General features: G+C 39.5%; 1 protein-coding gene and 1 long non-coding RNA gene across 26 annotated transcripts in view; one reads left to right on the forward strand and one right to left on the reverse strand.

Annotated features, from left to right (window-relative positions):
- PLEKHA5 (pleckstrin homology domain containing A5) overlaps positions 1 to 20,015 on the reverse strand; it is a 189,922-nt gene that overhangs the window by 96,510 nt on the left and 73,397 nt on the right. The window contains exon 1 of one of the 25 annotated variants that reach the window (XM_081022673.1): positions 17,913 to 18,063. The exons of 23 other annotated variants lie outside the window; for them this stretch is intronic. Coding sequence is in view for 1 of the 2 variants with exons in the window: in XM_081022667.1 (XP_080878793.1) it covers positions 4,633 to 4,652 (20 nt within the window). In the remaining variant the exon portion in view is untranslated. Of the gene's footprint in view, positions 1 to 4,632; positions 4,760 to 17,912; positions 18,064 to 20,015 lie in introns of those variants that run through there. One more of the 25 variants, XM_081022667.1, reaches the window with a different exon arrangement.
- LOC308486538 lies at positions 7,677 to 11,118 on the forward strand. The gene is made up of 2 exons (XR_013991139.1): positions 7,677 to 7,770; positions 10,658 to 11,118. It is a non-coding gene; the product is annotated as an uncharacterized lncRNA (long non-coding RNA).

Raw genomic sequence — 20,015 nt, forward strand, 5'->3', positions numbered from 1 at the left:
ATACCAAGTAATTAGTAATTTGCATGTAACTGTTCAAATTAATTGCATCTTGCCATATGCTGCATTACTCACTTCTCCTTTGCCACTAGACTAATATACGCACAAGCACTCACTCCCACAGAAAATTTGAAATAGCTTCAGAAAACGAGTGAACTTCATTCTCATTCTTCTCCTTTAAGATTATAGGCTGCATGTGTTTTTCTTTTCTTTTCTTGGAATTTATGACTGAAATCTGTTCTTGCAGAGCATCAAATATTTCAGCAGCAATAGTAATTACCACTCATGATTTATTCTCATCACAATAAAGTTGTATTTGGGTACTACAAGGCAATTCACAACAAACAGTTCTAGATTGTAAATTCATCTTTTAACCAATATATAAATGCTGACAGATCTTAAGATCTGTTCAGGGTTCCCAATTTGTTTAGGCCATATTTCCCTGACTAGTTGGGAAAGATCTATTTTAGCCTCTAATTAGCCATTCTTTTCTATAGTTCACCATAATTTCTGCTCATACTTTGGTTACCATTTTACAAGTTCAAGGAAAGAGGAGTATATGCATGGTTCGATGTGCCCCTCCTTTGGAATGGAAGTTTGTCAGCAATTTTTGCACTCAAATTCCCAGTGTTTTCACTGCTCTTAGGCCTGGTCCACAGCTCCACCCCACAGAGTATAAAAGTAAGGGACACTGCCAAAACTTCAGTTCAGTTCGGCTGGGGTGGTTCTCTCCAATCAGGTTAAGTAAACTCAGGAATTACACAGCTCCATGACTCCCAGGGCTCCTGAGCTTCTCTGGGCTGCCCTCTGGGGAATAGCGTAGCACCCTGGAGCCTAATCCCCCCCACAATAAAATGCTTTTGGGGTTGTGTTGTGCACACTTTCTAGTGTCCAAATCTTGGATGAAAATAAGACAAATATTTCCAGAGGGTAATAAAAAGTGCACAGGAACACTGAGGGCGTTCAACAATAATAAAAGTAAGCACAAAGCCAAAAACTATTTCAGCTCAACTCTAGTTATTAGACAAAGCTTAAACATTTTATGGATTTGGGCTAAGTTATATGTGTAGTTTCTCAAATCTACATAATTCATACAATTCAATTTCCGCTTTCACACGTTGTGGTCCTTCAAACTAAATTCTGAATAATCACCTGTCATTCTACTCATTGTAACGTCTGCGGCAGTGTAACCTTTGGAATTAAGTAGCTCAGGACATGCCAACACTTCTCTCTATGAACATTTATAGCTCAGGTGTTTCACTGCCACCTACAATATTAGCATTGCTACAGTAAGTATAATCTTCAGGTGTTGATTGATGAGCTCCATTGTCACCGTTCTGCCAGTGGGAGATATGAAAGAGCTAACTGTATGCCGGAAGGACCAAAGCTACTTACTAATAGGCAGATCAACTACTGGCTTATAACTTACTTCTGAGGTTACAATGGCAGATAGCTGTAGCTACCCAAGTGGACTTGGATAGTTCACTCACAATAAACATAAATTATTTGCACCAGGATATTGCAAATACAACTGCACTGATTTGACAGAGGAATACATGTTTCATAAAAGTACAGGGCGGAATACAGTCCATCTTCCCAGATGGGATCAATTTAAGAGAGATTTCCCCACCCCCCATGCAGATGATGCACTTATCCCTTTATTGCATGTATAATAAAAAATAAGAATGTTATGGTTAGTCAGTGTGGTGTTCTGCGTAGTGCTGATCTTGGATAGGTGTCCCTGGGTTCAAATCCCTGGGTGGCCATGAAGGTGAAGGGTGTCACTTTGCAACTTTCAGCCTAATCTACCTCACAGAGTTGTTATGAAGATAAGGATATTAGGTAATTGCATTTACATACCCCAAGATTCTTCAATACAATAAACTTTTGAACCCAGTTAGAGAATGTTTGGCTATATTGAATAAAATAGACCATTTCAAACATACCAATGTTAAATAGCTCGGAATATACTGCTGCTAGTCAGTATGGACAATACTAATTGATATGGACCAAGGGGCTGACTTGATGTAGGACAGCTTCCTATATTCCTAAGCGAGACATACTGCTTGCCCCTGAATTAGGAATGGAGAAATGTGCTTATTTACTTACATTGTTGCTTAAAAACAACAATGATCTACTCACGTAATACTTAAATGAACAAACAAGGACATCCTTGGCTTAATGTTCTTCATCACAGCTTGAATTCAAGTGATGTTTGAAAATTACATCCTTGATATCCTGACTTCTAAACATAATAATTCAAGAGATATGCAAACAGAACTTGCAAAATAGGGCTTTTCTGCTTCTCCAGTCCCATGCCCTCCCCCCAAGAAAGCTGTTCCTAAAGGTTGAGGGGGTATAGAATGGTATGGGGTATGTTGTGAATGACTGTAACTGGAGGGGGCAACTGGTAGAAATTTGGGGAACCATGTTACATGAGTGGAAGTACCTTACAAGGGAGCTCTAGACCCCAGTCAACTACTTATCCCCTTTCCAAAACCAACCACCATGGCTCCCAAGCTGCTACAGAATTGCCCTTGTCCTTACAGAAACATTTCATCATCCATAGGAGCTAAGCATCACAAAGACCTGACCATCCTATGGAAAACGTTTGCATTAGAAGCCTTACTGGGTTAGGCTAAAACAATCCATATATTCAAGTATAATACTAAGCATGAAGCAAGGCATTCCAAGAAACCAAAGAAAGTGCTCTGGACAACAAATGACTTAATCGTAATGTATTTAAAAAATAAATAAATTACAGAATTTCATGAATTTCCCGCTACAGAAGAACTTTCAGTATTCTGGGTGGTATTCAAAAAATCTTAGTCTGAACAGACCCATTTAAGTCTGCTCTTCGATTTACTTGAATAGCATCCTCAGAGTTTACAGTACCAAAAACAAAAACAAAAAAGTGTTATTGTACCAAATAGCAACTTAGGTCTTGGTGGACTTTGGAGAGATCTCCTTGATTACAGTATAGTCTTGTATGTTATCTGTATTGTGTGACAATGTGTCTTCCTTCCATTCATGATAGCCTGAATGCTCTTAATTGTGAATAATACAAAGACAGTCAAGGTGTTTGTAACAGTTCTTGTTTATTACATACTGCAAAATGAAGTAAAAGCATTTTTAGAAAATAATGACTCTATTCTAGCTTTGAGAGCAAAGAGCTGCTTGGTACAAAAATAGACTAAATCAATCCATCTGAATTCCAGGCACAGCCTCTCCCCTGCCAGAAATAGATATCTATCATTTACTGAGATTAGGGGCTTTACACTACAGGAACCCCAGAAAAGTTGGATTAGAAAGGCTTAATATTATATATATCCATGAAGTCCTAACATCCTTATTGTAATAAATTCAAGGATTCACTATAGGTGATATCTATTTATATGTTCATAAATAATTGTAGAACTTTATCTGCACAAAAACCAGATTTGACATGGTAGGATTTTGAATGAACAACTGCTCTGGTGATTATAATTAAAAGCTACCACTCTCACAAAGATTTTTCTCGCTAGTAAAAAATGCAATGTTTCTGATCTTTTCAGTGATACAAGGGGGGAAGAGAGCAGTTTATAAACGGAACGCAAGTTCATACATGCAATTCTGATCTTTAATGCCCACAAATCAGACCATTCTGTGGACATTTCTCATTCAAAAGTGCATATTCAATTTCCATGAGCAGTATTTTTCTTGCATCACAACCTCTAGATAGGTAAAAAAAAAAAGTTATTTAACATTAATGATTGCTATGCTAATTGCTTAAGGCAAGTGATAAAACACTAGCACTGCAGCTCAAAAACTAAGCTTAAAATTTTAGAAAGAGATTCTAAACACATGCACAATTTTAAAAATATGTAAGAGAGAGAAACCAAAGCCTCTCTAGACGTTGTAAAAATAAACAAGCATCTGTTATGGATGACATAAGCTTCTCAGTTAGATGGATAGGGGCTGATGCAAGATCTTCTGAAGAGTCTTAACATCCCCAACTTCCACAGTTGTATTGATTCTGTGCCTTCACTTAGAACAAATATCATTTTCTTCACTACTTAAATGGAGAAAGATATGCCCTGCTTTTCAAGTAACATTCACAGAATCAATTCCAACAACAGCTTCACAATGCATATTGCCAAAACAGAATTCCCTGCCTTTTCCATTTGAATTCTTCAATGCAGAACAGCAGCCATGAACTGGACAATCTACAGAAAATGTTGAAGTCCCCATTAATAATTTCTATGGAACTTTTAAGTGTTTTATCACTTTTCTCTTCCTCAACCTATAAACAGGACAAAGAAAGGAATCTGATGAGTTTGTTTTCTAAACTTGCTTATGTCTAAGCTATTTCAAAATTTTATTTATTTATTTTACATGCAGCATGCAATTTATTCTCCAGCTTGCAATATTTTTAACAACCACACAGCTGTGGTTTTTAAAAATAAAATCTTTCCTGTTATGCACAATTAATGATAATGGAAATTAGATGAGTAAAGCTTACCAAAAAAACAAACCCACATGCTCTTTCTCCAAATCTAATGTGAAGCAAATGTACTTTAACTGTGCATGTTTAAAAGTGGCTTAGTTTACCAAAAGAAATTATCCACTTGTAAAAGAAAATACACAATCACTTACCAGCCTTCAGAGAAATTCATTCTTCACCAAAGCCTCAATGCAAACAGCACTTGGAAAAATACAAGGCACAACCCTTTTGTCTTGAAGCTGCTCCCCAATGAGCTGTGCACAGCCCTGCCACCAAGAAAAAGCATCCTGGCTCTGAGAGTTGCTAGCTAGAAAACCGATACAAGAGTGATGTCACACTGCTTCTGAAAAATTACTGAACCTCAGAATCATCAGCACTGTTCTCTCAAGTTAAACACTGTTGTGTAACAAGAGGCATTCTGAACACGAACACACACACACACACACACACACACTTCACCCAAGACAAACATTCCCCATTTCCTTTTCCCAGCAAAGGCCCCAATTACATTTAGCTTAGACCCCATGAAACTTCTATTCTAAACCGCAGATTATTTTATTCACCCTCATATGGTTGGATTTTAGCTGTAAGATCACTTAGAGAAAGTGGTGTTTTGGTATCCATGAATTAAAGCATCCTCAGAGTGATCCAGGTCTTATGCTTTGCTCCTTACAAACATGCTATTCCTTGCTTGCTTGGAGAAAATGAGAAACCAATTCCTGATCTCTTAATGCTTATTTCCTCCTCAAAAAGCTAAGAACTTAACACTTGAATTTAGCAAGTTAGTAAATCTCCCAATACTATAATTGCTCTCACATCAGCACTTCTGATCGGCTCAGTTTTTAATGGATTACATCCAATATACTTCCAACAGATCTGTTTTTATAGTCTGTTCTTAAAATTTGCTTCTGAAGAACAGGCACGCATAATCACAACTTTTACAGGTGACCAAGATTTAAAAGGAATAAAGAATGAAATACCATCTCACCCCTATGATGACAGAATAGTATATTTGTCAAGCAACTTTGACTAAACAACATTTGTCCCAAGTGTTTATGTTATTGCAAAAGAAAAGAAAAAACTTCATTTCCACGACTGCTGGCAGTTCACCCTGCTTTACTGTTTTGAAGACAGAATTTCCATTGTGCAAGGAAAGAAATATGCATTCTTATCAACATGTTCTAGCCTTTGTAAGCCTATTTTGTTACTTTCAAGGAATGGCAGAAACACACTGGGGAAGAAAAGCTTTTGTAACAAAAGAAATGGCAAGCGACAAGAAGCACAAATGAGACTGTGCTGTCTATAAACATGAACACAAAAACACTTACACACCCTCACATAATAAAAGCCTCAACCAGTACTGGAGCAGAACACAATCAGCTTCTTTACCAGTTAAGGGATCATGGGCAAGTTGAAATATTATGCGCTCTCTCCTGTGTCTGGTGCAAATTTTCCTAGCTAAGGAGTACATTGGCACAAACCTTGGCATAAGAAGAGCCCCACTGGATGAGGCCAATGGCCCATCTAGTCCAGCATCCTGTTCCCACCATGGCCAACCAGATGCCTGTGGGAAACCCATAAGCAGGACCCGAGCACAAAACCACTTGCCCTTCCTGCAGTTTCCAGCAACTAGTACCCAGAAGCAATGCTGCCGCCAACTGGCCATGGCTAATGCCTTACCAGTGTTTGATCTTAAGCAGAATTTGAAACTAGCTTGGGATAAGGAACATTATGTCAGCACTGGTCCTTTAAATCCATCACCACAAAACAAAAAGATAGAAAGCACAGAATCAGGCCAGGGCAGCATTTCTCAAAATTTATTAAAGCACAACTTGATTTACTAGCACAGTGGTTCTCAAAGGGTGTGGCGTGCCACACAGTTGCGTCAGGAGAGGATGGTAAGTGTGGTGGGAAGATTCAATGACAATCAAATAAACATTTAAACATTTCAATACAGTATCAAAATATTTCTACAGCCAGAAGCAGCATCCACACCTCTCTTCAAGAGCATTGGCTATTCTTCTACAGTACTCCACAACTATTTTGTTGTGAACAGGGATTTTCAACTCTGAAAAATATGATCAGAAAAGAGAAAGTCTTCTTTGTGTTGAGGAGGAGATGAGAGTTTGTCTCAAATCAGACCTAATATACATGAGATTACCCGGCAAAAGGAAGCTCACATCTCTCATTGAGTTTCCATACAAACTTAAGGTACATATGTAAGAGGCTCATTTATAATTATATGTTCTTAGGTATCTGCATTGTATTATACACAAAACTCTTAGTCTGTCCCAAATTATTTTTATTTAATTTATAGCCAAACCATAGTGTGTCTTGCTGCTCACACACAAGTACTATCTTGTGACACTTTAAATAATAACAAAATTATTATGGCATAAGCTTTTGAGGACTTAAATGCAAGCCATATTCATTAGATGCATGAAGTGAAAACTTGGCAGGTATAAAAAGGGGGGGGGGTTAAGGTGAGAGTTGAAACCAATGAGATGCAGAAATTACAGTCCTTGATAATTAGAGCTTCAATGTATGTTAAATTGGCACACCTTTACACTTTTGCAATAACAGACAGATGATAATTTACTCACCACTATGGAGATGATTCTGCTAATACTTGTTAGTAGGGCAGGGAACCATTTGCAAGAAACAGCCACAGACAGTTACTGGCTACAGAACAATTATTGTGTGCACAAGCACTCAACTGTTGTAAAGAGCAAATCGCAACACAACACACATTTTTGTCATTTATCAACATCACTACTACACAGGTACATCCCTATTGCAAATAATACGTGGTGTGTCTAATTATGATCCACGTATGTGGAGTTGGGGCAGAATTCAGGCAATGGAAGTGTCTTGGCAGCAGCACTTGCTGTTTGAGTTCTCCCCTCAACAAATCCAAACACACCATCATTGCTGCAGGCAGCAGTAATAATTAAATGCAGCAGCTGTAGGTTCCCCCTCCTTCTAAGGCTGGCGGTATTATTAGTGAGAGCAACCAGCAGAGCATAGGCTGGGATCACTTTCAGTTGGCAGAACAGCCCAGCTATGCCATCTGCCAACGCTGCAGGAAGCAGCTGAGCCCGGAGGTGGGGGGCAGCCTCATCATGTGCCTGTGCAGGCAGCACCAGTCCCTCCTCCTTTAGGAAGAGGTGGAGTCAGAGAAGGAAGGGAAGAGGCATGCAAAGGAGAGCAAGACGTCCTTCTCCCACTCTCAAGCTCCCTCCATCACTGAAGCAGCTTTGCTAGGCAACTCAAAAGGATTTGGGGATAAGGTAAGTATAGCTCCACCAGATGAACATTTCCAGTGCATGCTCTTCAAATCAAAACACTTTGCTTGTTGTTCTATATGCAGTACCAGTTAGGGGCACCTACCTAATGTCACAGAATCTGTGCCCACAAACACAACTACAGGAGAATACAGCATCCCTTTAAGTCTGCCCCTCCCTCAAATCAATTTAAAGGGGCTTGACACAAAACCCCTAGGACTTAGTTGTCTGAAATTTGGTATCTTAACACAGGGCACCTCTCACACATTTTTCACACCAGTTTCCCACAAGTGTTTCCTTTAAAAAACAACAAAAAAACCCACTAGGGAAGGCCCCCCCCTTTTTTTTTACCCACCTCAAAGCTGTAAAGGCTGCCCTTTCAGGCAAAGAGAGCTAAAATTCACAGGTAATCTGTGGTAAACAAAAGAGGGGTCGGGGAGAAAACCCTCAAATGCACACTTCATGAAAGGAAAAAAGGTTAGGAAAGAACAGTGAGGCCAGTGGCAACATTAAAAGGTGGCTGAACTCCTGCAAGAGCCCTCTGCAGCGGGGCTTCCAGGAGAAAGGGAAGGGAAGTGAGAGTCACTTTAAGATTACATGAAATCACATGAGAGGCCCTGAAAGTCAGTACTGTACTGTATAGAGGAAGAAAGAAGATTGTTACAAGCAACCAGAAGTCTTAAGCAAGGAATGCAGAGGGTATCTCCAGTGATGCTTGGAGCTAGAGACAGGAAGTTGAAACTGAAGTCACTTCCAGGAGCACCTAAGGAAGCAACAAGTTCCTGCCTCGAGCCAATGAGCATAGCTAATCGCACCTGAGTCCAAGAGGCCAGCATAGGAGATTAGGTTTTTAAACAATAATGCCAACAACAGATATGCCAGCAACAGCAAAACATTCACTACTTTTAGTTCCACACACCCTAAAGCCTTGGATGTGAGGGGGAGAGAGGGAGACCCTTTTTCAGAACCATTAGCATCTTCTGCTCCCTCTTGTGGTGAAAATATTTCATCTCTTGCCAGCTTTCAGGAAATAATGCAATCCAATTAATGTATTTTGTTATTCGACAGTTACAGTCCTTAGAAGTTATTACAGAACAAAAAAACTATTCGAAGAATCTTGAAAAAGCAAAGTTTGATCATACATGCTTTCCTCCAACAATCAGCCCACTATGTGAATGGAACTAATCACATGTGGATGGATTTTTCTTCTGAAGGAAAAATCAAATCCCTTGAGTTAAACTTGGCTGGAACAATTTTGACAAAAAAAGAAAACTGTCCCAAGAATTTTGCAGAATTGTCAGAAAATTTTGAGAAGTAAATTTAGGCATATTATATGATTACTTCAAAACACACTGCAAGAGGAGTAAAATGTGAATATAGTTCTTGTACACCAATGTAGAAACACCAAAGAGATTTGTAACATTCTTAGAATGATAGAATTGTTGAGCTGGAAGGAACCCACCCCGAGGGTCATCTAGTCCAACCCCCTGCAATGTAGGGATCTGAACACACAGTCTTCCATCCAATTTGAAACTATATTAGACCATGCATAGCTTTGCAAATGTGCTAGCAGTTTTATTCACTGCAGAATCCCTTATAGTCATAATAATTGAGCGTGGTGGTGGAAACACTCTAGGTGGAAGTATTAAGACGATGGCAGCTGGTGTGCTTATAATGTGCTGGGGTAAAAGTTAGTGTTATGGTAAAAATATTTCTCAAGCTGTAGACAGCAGAAATAAGCTTCAAGATAATTTCTCTGCATTAGATGTGGATTTGGTGGGACAGAATAAGCAGCTTGATGAAAAAACAGATTCATCCACTTGGTTGTAATACAACTCCCATCAATTAAAACAAGACAGAATTCACATAGAATTTTAAATTTAACTTTTCTGTGAGATGGCCTATCACATGCCTCATGCTTGGAACCAGCAGATACATTCGTGTGTGTGTCCCCCCCCCCCCCCCCAGTTACTGGTTACAAACTTAACAGCAGCAGCCAGGAGCAAATAGGCTGCAGCAGAATCTAACCTATAACAGTGGTACCTCTGGTTAAGAACTTAATTCGTTTCAGTTTGTCGGTTCTTAACCTGAAACTGTTCTTAACCTGAGGTACCACTTTAGCTAATGGGGCCTCCTGATGCTGCCGCCGTGCAATTTCTGTTCTCATCCTACGGCAAAGTTCTTAACCCAAGGTACTACTTCCGGGTTAGCGAAGTCTGTAACCTGAGGTGTTTGTAACCCGAGGTACCACTGTTTTCATAATAAAAACTGTACTTTCCTACACAAGTACTGTGTACTGCCAAGTAGGACTTAGCAAACTTTGAGGCTATCATCAGCTCTTTAATACCCAAGAATAGGACTCCATTGGGAATTGTTACTGAAGTAAGGGGAAATGCATTCTGGAAAATCCAAAGATCATTTTTAAAGGATGATAACATGTCCTAGGGCTATTTAAAGCTACAGGTAAAATATGGAATGTGATGCTCCTCAAAGCATTTTGAAAATTCAACGTAGGTTTGCCACAGAAGCAACCTACTCCCAAAGCTCTCTGCAGAACCTTGAATCGAATTTTCCTTTCAACATAAAAGCATAGGGAAAACGTCCTGTCCTTTCACTCCCGCACTTTCTCCTCACTCTAGTTCCAATCCATCACAGAGGCACAATATTAAGTAACAGACAAAAACAGCAAAGGAGCAGGTGCCAAGTAACACAAACGTCAGTACCAGCTCTGAAGGGAAAAGTCCTTGTCAACTGGCAACTTGAAGAGTGAGTGAAGGATTGATGAAGAGCATTTTTTTGACATCCTCAGCCAAACCGTGCAAAAAGCTCTCCTAATGGAGTGGGATGACAGTCAGCTTTGACCTGTTTCTTTATTTTTAATTTTTACTTATAGATTTCGCCACTCTTTTTGCTTCCTCGCTTTTTACTGAGGGGAGAAGAATGTACTTGCATATACTTAAGACAGAGGGCTTCGGTTCACCGCCACACTGTTACAAGGCCATACCAGGATGAATGTATGAAATGGGGTTTCAACCACTAAACTGGGGACTGGAATAAAGACACACAGGACAATCACAAAAGGGAATTTCAGGAATACGTACTGTGCTGAATTCTGTGAACACCTGGAGGCCCTCAGTAGAATAAAACATAATTTGTGTAAAAATATTTAATGGGTTGCTTCTAAGTATTGATCTCACACTCTTAGCACTTGTTTCTGTGCTTTCACAGCAGCTGTATTTTATTCTTCTGAGGACCTCTTTCACCCAGGGATTCCTTGAGTTTAATTCATTGCAATTGGTTTGCGATAAGATACTGTAACATTTTATGTGATACCAATAAAGATGGATACATTTATGATTTGTATTTCTCTTTTGTGCAACAGAGCTTTATACTGTAGACCAGGGGTCCTCAAACTTTTTCAGCAGGGGGCTGGTCCACTGTCCCTCAGACCTTGTGGGGGGCCAGACTATATTTGGGGGGGGGGAATAAACGAGGGACGATGAGCAGCTTGCAAAAGGGCTCTGGAGAAGGGCTGCTTTAAATGGCGGCCATTTGAGAGGGGCGCTCAGCCAACTGCAGCTCCTGTGTCTTGCGAGTGGCAGGGGCTGGCGGCGGCGGGGGGACAATGAGCGGCACGCGAAAGGGCTCTGGAGAGGGGCTGGCACCAACAAAGCCCAACCCCCTTCCTCCTCTAGGCAGGATGGGGAGAAGCCAGGAGGAGGGAGGCAGGAGGTGGCGCCGCCACCACCGTGTGAGGGAGAAGGAGGGAAAGAGCACGCATGCTGGCGATCCACGCGGCGATTCTTGGACCATCCGTGGGCCAGATTCAGAAGGCAATTGGGCCTGATCCGTCCCGCAGACCTTAGTTTGCCGACCCATGCTGTAGACAAACATATTATTTGGAGCTCATTACTGCTTTTGTATTTTGGTAATTGTGTCTATCCCTCATCCTCATCCCTTCTGACTAATTGTTGATCATGAAAATGGTTACAAAAGCTGTAGCAGCCAGACTGCAACTTCAAAGCTGAATATTCCAATCTAAGTGCCAACAAAGCATGTTCTAGAACTGTAAAAGAAAGTCCACCGAGCATCTGCTATGAGAACATTCCAACTCGATCTATGGTGGACCTTCTGATTTAATTCAGTGGAGCCGCAATATAAGCTTATTTAGATTTACAGCACAGATACCCACTAAAAGGACAAAGTAATAGCTGGTAGCAGAAGAAGCTTATCTTCTAAGTGGACTAGCCTCTATTTGCAATCTGCCGATTTCAATAAATGTTTCGGTTCAGTTGGGAAGAACACAGGCATTTGTTCTCAATGCTGAAGATAATTTTTTTTTCTAATCGTAACAACACATGCTGACATTTGAAGAGAAATAAGAATATTACTTCTTAAAAACAGTCATGTTCAAGAATTAGAATACCATTAGAGACTCCAGCTCCCTCTCCATCACCACTAGCAGTCTTCCCAGCTGCCTTATCAAAGGGATGTATAATTTGTTTGGTTCTGCCAAATAAACTGTCAAGTGTGCTTTAATCTCTTTGCTTAATATTCTGAATAGCTTCTCTCTGTGATGGAGGTAAACCAAGTGGTACCTATCCCCTGCTTTCACAAATGAAAGAAAATCAGAAGCATGCATGAAGCTCTCCTTTTTCAGTTTTTGAAGAGGGAAACAAGGCTCTTTGCTCTTTTGCTCATGTGTGCAAGGCTCCAATATGGCTCACATCTATACTGCTCTTTCCAACCGCAGCTGGAAACAGACACTCCTAGCCACTGAAGCCACCTGTGCCTCAAGTGACAATGCTGAATCTATGAGTAATCTCAAGGTACAAAAACCTTCTCCTTCCAAGGCAGTGAAACCCCATCCACAATAGGCTGTCTTCCTACCTCTTGGACTTATAAAACATTAACACCTCTATCTTCACAGGATCCAGCAACTCCCATGTTGTTGGCCTCCCATAACTACTCTCTGGAAATGGCACTCCAGTTAGGAGCAGAACCACTGAAGTACAGTGCGCCCCCAACTTCAACTTCCTTGAGACTCTCCAGAATAATACCATGGTCAATGGTATCAAAAGCCACTGAAAGATCAAGAAGAATGAGCAAGGTCACTCTCCCCCATCTCATGCCCCTCTTCTTTCTGTGTATTTTGAATGTGCAACAATACCCTCACCATAATTTAATACTCATTTCCTTCAGATTTTTCCAAAGTGCTGTGCTTTGCAATATAATTTTACATCATGGTTTTCCTCTGGATAATATATTTTGCTGGCAGTATCTTTTGTTGTGCAACTGAGAATCTATTCACTTCACACCAACTTTATATGTGGGTATCAAAATCATTAAGAGTTCTCCCACAATAGAAATATAAAATGAGGAGAGTACAAGTACTCCAAGATTTATTGTTAGAAAAATCTACAAAGGGAACATTTCTATGCCTAGTAGTTGAAACAAATGATGCAAATTTCCCTCCATCATATTGGGCCAACCATTCAGCTGACAGCCAATCAAGCCATGTGCATGATGGAATACAATTACAGCTGAGTTTCCTCATCACCTACTTGAACCTGCTTTGATTGGGAGAATTTGCAGTAGCAGCCAGAAGCAAATAGGCTGCAGCAGAATCTAACCTATTACAGTGGTACCTCTGGTTAAGAACTGGTTAAGACCTCTAGTTCCGGAGGTCTGTTCTTAACCTGAAAATGTTCTAAACCTGAGGTACCACTTTAGCTAATGGGGCCTCCCGCTGCCGCCGCTCGATTTCTGTTCTCATCCTGGGGCAAAGTTCTTAACCCGAGGTACTATTTCTGGGTTAGCGGAGTCTGTAACCTGAAGTGTCTGTAACCTCAAGCATCTGTAACCCGAGGTATCACTGTACAATATTTGCTATTACGATAAAAATCCTGGAATCAGATTTCTTTTTCTGTGCTTCTTCCCAACCTGAGCCTTACTGAGATAAGACCAATTAAAATCAATACCAATACCAATCCAGGAAGCCTACTCTGCACCATGGGAGTTGTAAAACAGCTATTTTTATAAACTGAGCATTCGGGCAGAAAGCAGATAATTGCACAATTGGCCAGGTGCATTAAGAAGGGGTTTTCTTACTTCCTTTGAAGCATTTAAGTATTTGCCACTGCCAAAAGCAAGATATCCGATTTGATGAATAAATGGGTTGATTCAGAATGACATCTCTTATCTTGCTAATCTAGACACAGTCAGTTTAATTGCACTCCATCATTATGTTTTCTACTGATAGTGTCCTCAGTACAACAGTGAACAGAGAAAATACCTTGCCCAAGGAACACAGCACAATTCCAGTGGAAGCAAAAGACATTTTCATTGTGATTTATATTAATATACTTAACATACTCCAACTATTGATATCCAGCTAATGTGATTCCTAGAATCAACATACAGGATTATTTCAACAAGAATTCATGTGTTATGCTTAAGCATCATACGTTTAGTCTAATCAATCCATTTACAGGGTGGCATACTACCATGTGCATATCTATCAAACCCTTATATTTCATGAGGGATGAACCCATGTATTTCATGAGTGATGGAAATTTCTATGTGCTTTAAAAATACACACTCCTGGTGGTCTTTTTCTTCTCAATGCATCCAGCTTTTCCCTAGTAGCAATGAGTTTATACTGAGCTTCTCAGTACTGTATCAGCTATACTGTATACATATTTTAAAGGCCCCAAAGAAAATATGACCCTTTGGCATATTAGAGACCTGTTTCAGCATCTTCCAGAAATCTACTCTGGTACCTAATTTCTCTCCTTTCTGTACACTACAACAGTAAGCAGCATATTAAGGTAAGGTGTAAAATACTCTTATACCAGTAAGCAGTGATGCTTTTGGAATTATTCTTCTTATTCTTAAATCTTTTTGGAAACTGCATTCAGGCTTGTTGGTTTGTTTGTTTTTTAAAAAAACCCAATCAAGCAGTATATAAATTTTACAAAATAATAAATAAACCAAACTAAAACACTGATTGATTTCAGACAGAATCTAGTCTCCATACTGAATGCCACCACAAGGCATACCGAAACAGAAGGCAAAAGTATCGTTTTCTATGTTCACATACCATTTTCCTTCCCTATCCTCCACCCTGCAATAACCTCAAATCTCCTCTGAATACTCTGGAGTAGATTGGAAGGGTTCAGGAGCTGCAGGGGAGAAGGGGAAGTCCTGTCTCATCTGCTGGTGCTACGCTGGACCTCATTCATAATAACTAAAGCCTATGTTATGGCATTACAGATTATCTTGAATGCTGTAAGAACACAGACACAAGCAATTCTTGTGGGGGGGGACTTGGTAAACATAATACAAATTCAAAGAGTATTTGATTGGGAGCGAAGAGAAGAGCCAATATTACACTGCAGTATTACCTTATATTAGGCCTTCCCCCTCCAACCACAATTCCTCCAAGATGCCAGCATTGTAGAAAAATGCCTACAGTGGTGCCTCGCAAGACGAAATTAATCCGTTCCACGAGTGTCTTAGTCTAGCGGTTTTTTCGTCTTGCGAAGCAACCCTATTAGCGGCTTAGCGGATTAGCGCTATTAGCGGTTTAGCGGCTATTAAAGGCTTATTGGCTTAGCGGATTAGCTGCTAAAAGGCTATTAAAGGCTTAGCGGCTTAGATAAAGGGGGGGAAGCGAAAAAAAAATCTCAAGACTCGCAAGACATTTTCGTCTTGCGAAGCAAGCCCATAGGGAAATTCGTCCTGCGAAGCAACTCAAAAATGGAAAACCCTTTCATCTAGCGGGTTTTCCGTCTTGCGAGGCATTCGTCTTGCGGGGCACCACTGTACTTCAGGTATGCCAGGTCTGCCAGGATTGATTCTTGTTTCTTATCAGACCCCTGTGACGTTTCACAACCTATCTTTGGAAATCCCCCTTGGTTCTGAAAGTACCGTAGCTTGTCATATGGCAAGGAGGGCTGCTGTTCAAAAGGCAGTACTGTCTAATTTGCTTGACAGCAGCTCTCCAAGGTCTGCCAGGTCTCTCCCAGGAACCATATTCTCTGAAATCTTTTTAGCTACCAAGGGATGAACCTGGGACCTTCAGCATGTAAAACATGTGTTTTCCACAGTGAAACTTTGTGTGTTTATTTCTTATTGCTCAAAATGAAAAACTGTCACTGTTAGGCATGTCCTCAGATCCATAGGCAGTATGAAACCCTACCCTTGTGTAGCAAAGATTTCAAACACCCTATAAACACATATTGTTCCAGATTTGTGTATTCTTGCTAGCCTTGCTAGTTTTACTGAAAACCCTAGTGAACAAAAATCAGCAAGCCTCTCTTCACAGAATATATCTATTCATAACATCCTTCAACCCCTGCAGAGAGAGCTCTACATTAATCAGCAAGCAGCAGCGTGTGTGTTTCATATAGGTATTCGCACTGGAGAGCATGCTGTGTATGATACAATAAAGAAAATCAAATTGCTTGCAAAAGCATACATGATGAGCTTTCTAGAGTGAGCATTAGCCTCTTAAAAGGTACTCAAGCTTACCTCGTGTATTTTTACATGAAAGCATTCTGAACACTGGGCTATAAAATGTGTTAAATTTCCAAATATTAGTTATTAGGCTGATGTAATTTGTAACATGTGAGTTTTCCAACATGAAACCAAGTCTAAAAATGGCATCACAGGTGTGGAAACAATCCTCTAGATTTTCACATTTTCTGAATAAGCTGAACACATAACTGTTTATAGAGGAATTACTCAAAGAAATAGAGATAGATGTGGGCCTAGTCTTAGTGACTACTGTCTTGGCAAATCTTCTGTAATTGAAATTACTTTAAACACTGTGAGCCTTCATAAAAACATGTGACCAACACAATAATAAACAATAGCACCATCTTTATAACTTGGTATGTACATGGTACCTACAGATACATTTATAGTACCCATTTACATCATTTACTGCTTGCATGACAAGAATTTAAAATGAAAGGTGGAAACCCCGCCTTTGCCTGAAAGCAATCTGTTTTGTACCTAATCCTTCCTCTCCTTTTTAAAACCTCTACAAAGTGCCTAGCTATCATCCCCAAATAAGATACAACGTTCAACTAGTGAGCCAAAATGCTTACATGCATGCAATCTTTTTACGTATACTTGTGTATGTTCACAGATCATTTTGCATCAGGCAACAGGTACCTGCCCTTAAAATTACAAGGTAACCATTCTTAAATCAGTTTATAATCTGATTGTTTAAAAAGAATTTTATTTTCAACAGTATCTATTTGATCAGTAGGCACAAACTACATGGTTCACCTTTAGCATTTTTATGTTTAAGTTAAACAGACAAGTCACTTCTGCAAAATGCAATGCAGAATATAGAATCTTGAACAGCTGAGGGAATAATATGGCTATGAAAAATAATTAGACATGTTTAACAAAATGCTTGTCAAATAAATTATACTCATTTCAAAAGGTTACTCAAATCATTCAGTACAAATAGATGCAACATTACCTACCATTAATTTTACTTCATGCAAGTATATCCACACATACCTCCCACTGCACACAAACAATTTCTTAAAGTTTACTAAAATAAATTGCCTTCTGTTTCATATAGTGCCTAATATCAAGATTAAACAAATATATTAAAGTATAACAGAACTGTTTTTGCTAGGAACTATACAAACAATGAATGCTATACGATTCACTCTGTAATTGTTTTGAAAACATTGATCATCATGCTTTTTTTGCCTCAACAGGCAAAGAAACAGATTTAAACTACAACCAATAAAGAACATGAAGAAATTTACACATCTGAAAGATATTACTAGGACAATTAGGCATGTGCAGCCCATAGAAGGGAAAATAAGCCTCATGTCAGTTTTTCATTCCTGCTCTAGAATGGTCCCGCTTCCTTGAAATCTTTTTTGTAAAGGGCATGCTACTTTACTTCACTCCACTGGTAATGGTCACACACAACAATTAAATGATATTCTTGCTACTGCCAATATAGAAGCTCAGTTCAGATGACGATAATAATCTGTTGTTATTCAATTGCGTAAAGAAATAAAGAGTATTTCTGGGGCTAGACTTGGAAGCAAAATAAAGCTATATTCCTGTGTTAGACACAAGGGAGAGGAAAACAGCCCATATTAACTCACCTAGAACAGCTTGTTGTTGAAACTGTGCTCTTGCTAAATTCAGGCTTATCTCCAACTTAAGTCTTCAGTTCTACTAATAAATCATGTACTCGCAAACATAACAGTGACAAAAGGACATGCTGTGCTCTTTTCCTTCTCACTTCGATGACTGTTTCACTGACGGAGCTCTGAGAGGCTGCAATCTCAGAGTAAATATTCAATATGAGCATGCTCTGTATCCACTTTGAAAAAACAGTCTGATGCTAGGCATCTCTGTGTGTGATGGCCTACTTTCAAAGCAACACAGGGCTGTAAATCAAATCTTTTAAAAAAATCACTAACTGCAATAAGCAAATCAGAACCACCATGAAGTATTGATTTTCTCCTCTCTCATGACCTCTCTATCCCCCTAGAATTAATTGGACCATGTGTGCAAGAGGCTGTTTGGCTGTAACATATACCCAGACTTCAATACTATTCTTTGATAGATGAGAATAACACTTAACTGGATCACCATTTGACCCTCAAATCTTAGCAGAATATTCTTTCAACTGTAAATTTTGCACCCGAAGGTTCATGTTAGTATTCGTAAATCTAATCCACTTTAGTCTGGTACTATTTAGCATCCTTAGTTTGTTCTGTACACTGGTTTGTACCCCAGAATAATATGCTGTTTCGCAATATAATTAGAAAAGACCACACTCTAACACTGCACTTTGGAATTGTACTATTCATCACAGCTGAATTGACTTACAGATAGCTGGCAGGCCATGGAAAAACAGCAAACCAACTAAGATTTTTATTTAAGTTGTTTCAACACTGCACTTAAGTACTGCCATGGCTACTTAAGTTGTTTCTGTTTAAATCCAGTGAAACCAGATTTCACTGTTTTACTATCATTTCAAATAAAAAATAAATCCAATATAAAACAGACTCATTCCTCATCAAATGAGATAGGCAGTTCTCACTCACCTTTTCTGAACTCTTCCCACTAGGTCTGGGAAATGGAGTTTGACTGTACTTTATTAGATGTCTAAGCTTCTCCAGTCAGTGAGTGAGATTCAATGCAACTTTAGCACAAGAAGTTTAAGAGATGACATTGTGTAAGTGGTAGAACACAAGCTTAATAAGAGTATTTTGTAACGGTTGTTAATACTCTAATAGCAGCAGTAGTTGCACTAGAGATTGTTCAACATCTTTGCAAGCGCAATATACCCTCTGGATTTGGCAGTTGCACTACACTAAAACCAAGCCTCCTGCCAGCAGAATTACTGCTGAAATGAGTGAACTGCCACAACTGAATATCACCTATTGCTAACAGTTGGTATATCATCTGAAACTGAACATTCCAATTATCAATCTACTTTTGTTGTTGAAACTAGGAGAAGCTTCAAAAGAGCCAAATTACCAAGAGAAGAACAAAGGTAACATTATGGTATTTACAAATTAAGGATGTGATAATGGGAAATACAAGGAATAAAAGTGCAAAGAATATGACATAAAACTTGATTAATCTAAGTAGTCAGAAATTTGATCCTTGTAAACTCTTTTCTCAAATATGTACCGTATAACATCTTATTAGAGAAGACAAAAGATAATAAAGATGCTGCTTCACTATAATGAGAAAGGGGGGGGAATATTTGCAAAAGAAGATACCTATAAAAAAATACGCCTGCTGGTTAGGTGCAATAATATATTTCACAAAATAATAATTTTAACATCCTTGTTAAATAAAGAGATGTGAGGTTGCACACCTTCAAGTTCACTTACGCTTCTGAGCTACTACATGCATACTTTGCATGCTCCCCTCCCAACTCCCACAGTGAGTTGCCAGGAGGAGCAGCTGCCATTGAATCTTGGAGGGCAAAAGCACACCAGCCCACAGACAGCATCCATAGCATTGCTATGGAGACTGAGCACAAACTTCATCTCCCTCCTTCACCCCCTGCCAGAGCGAAAGAGAACGATGGAGCACATAGCATGCAAGAAAACAGGAAGCTAAATCTATTCCAATCCACCAAAAGAACATAGCACAGCTAGATCCTGATTTTCTTTCCATCCTTCTCCTAAGAGAGATCGTTTTGATGAGGGGCGGGAGTGAGAAAAGAAGCAGCAGAAGCATAT

Source organism: Podarcis pityusensis (assembly GCF_964106645.2).
Source record: "Podarcis pityusensis genome assembly, chromosome: 10".
NCBI classification, from domain to species: Eukaryota; Metazoa; Chordata; class Lepidosauria; order Squamata; family Lacertidae; genus Podarcis; species Podarcis pityusensis.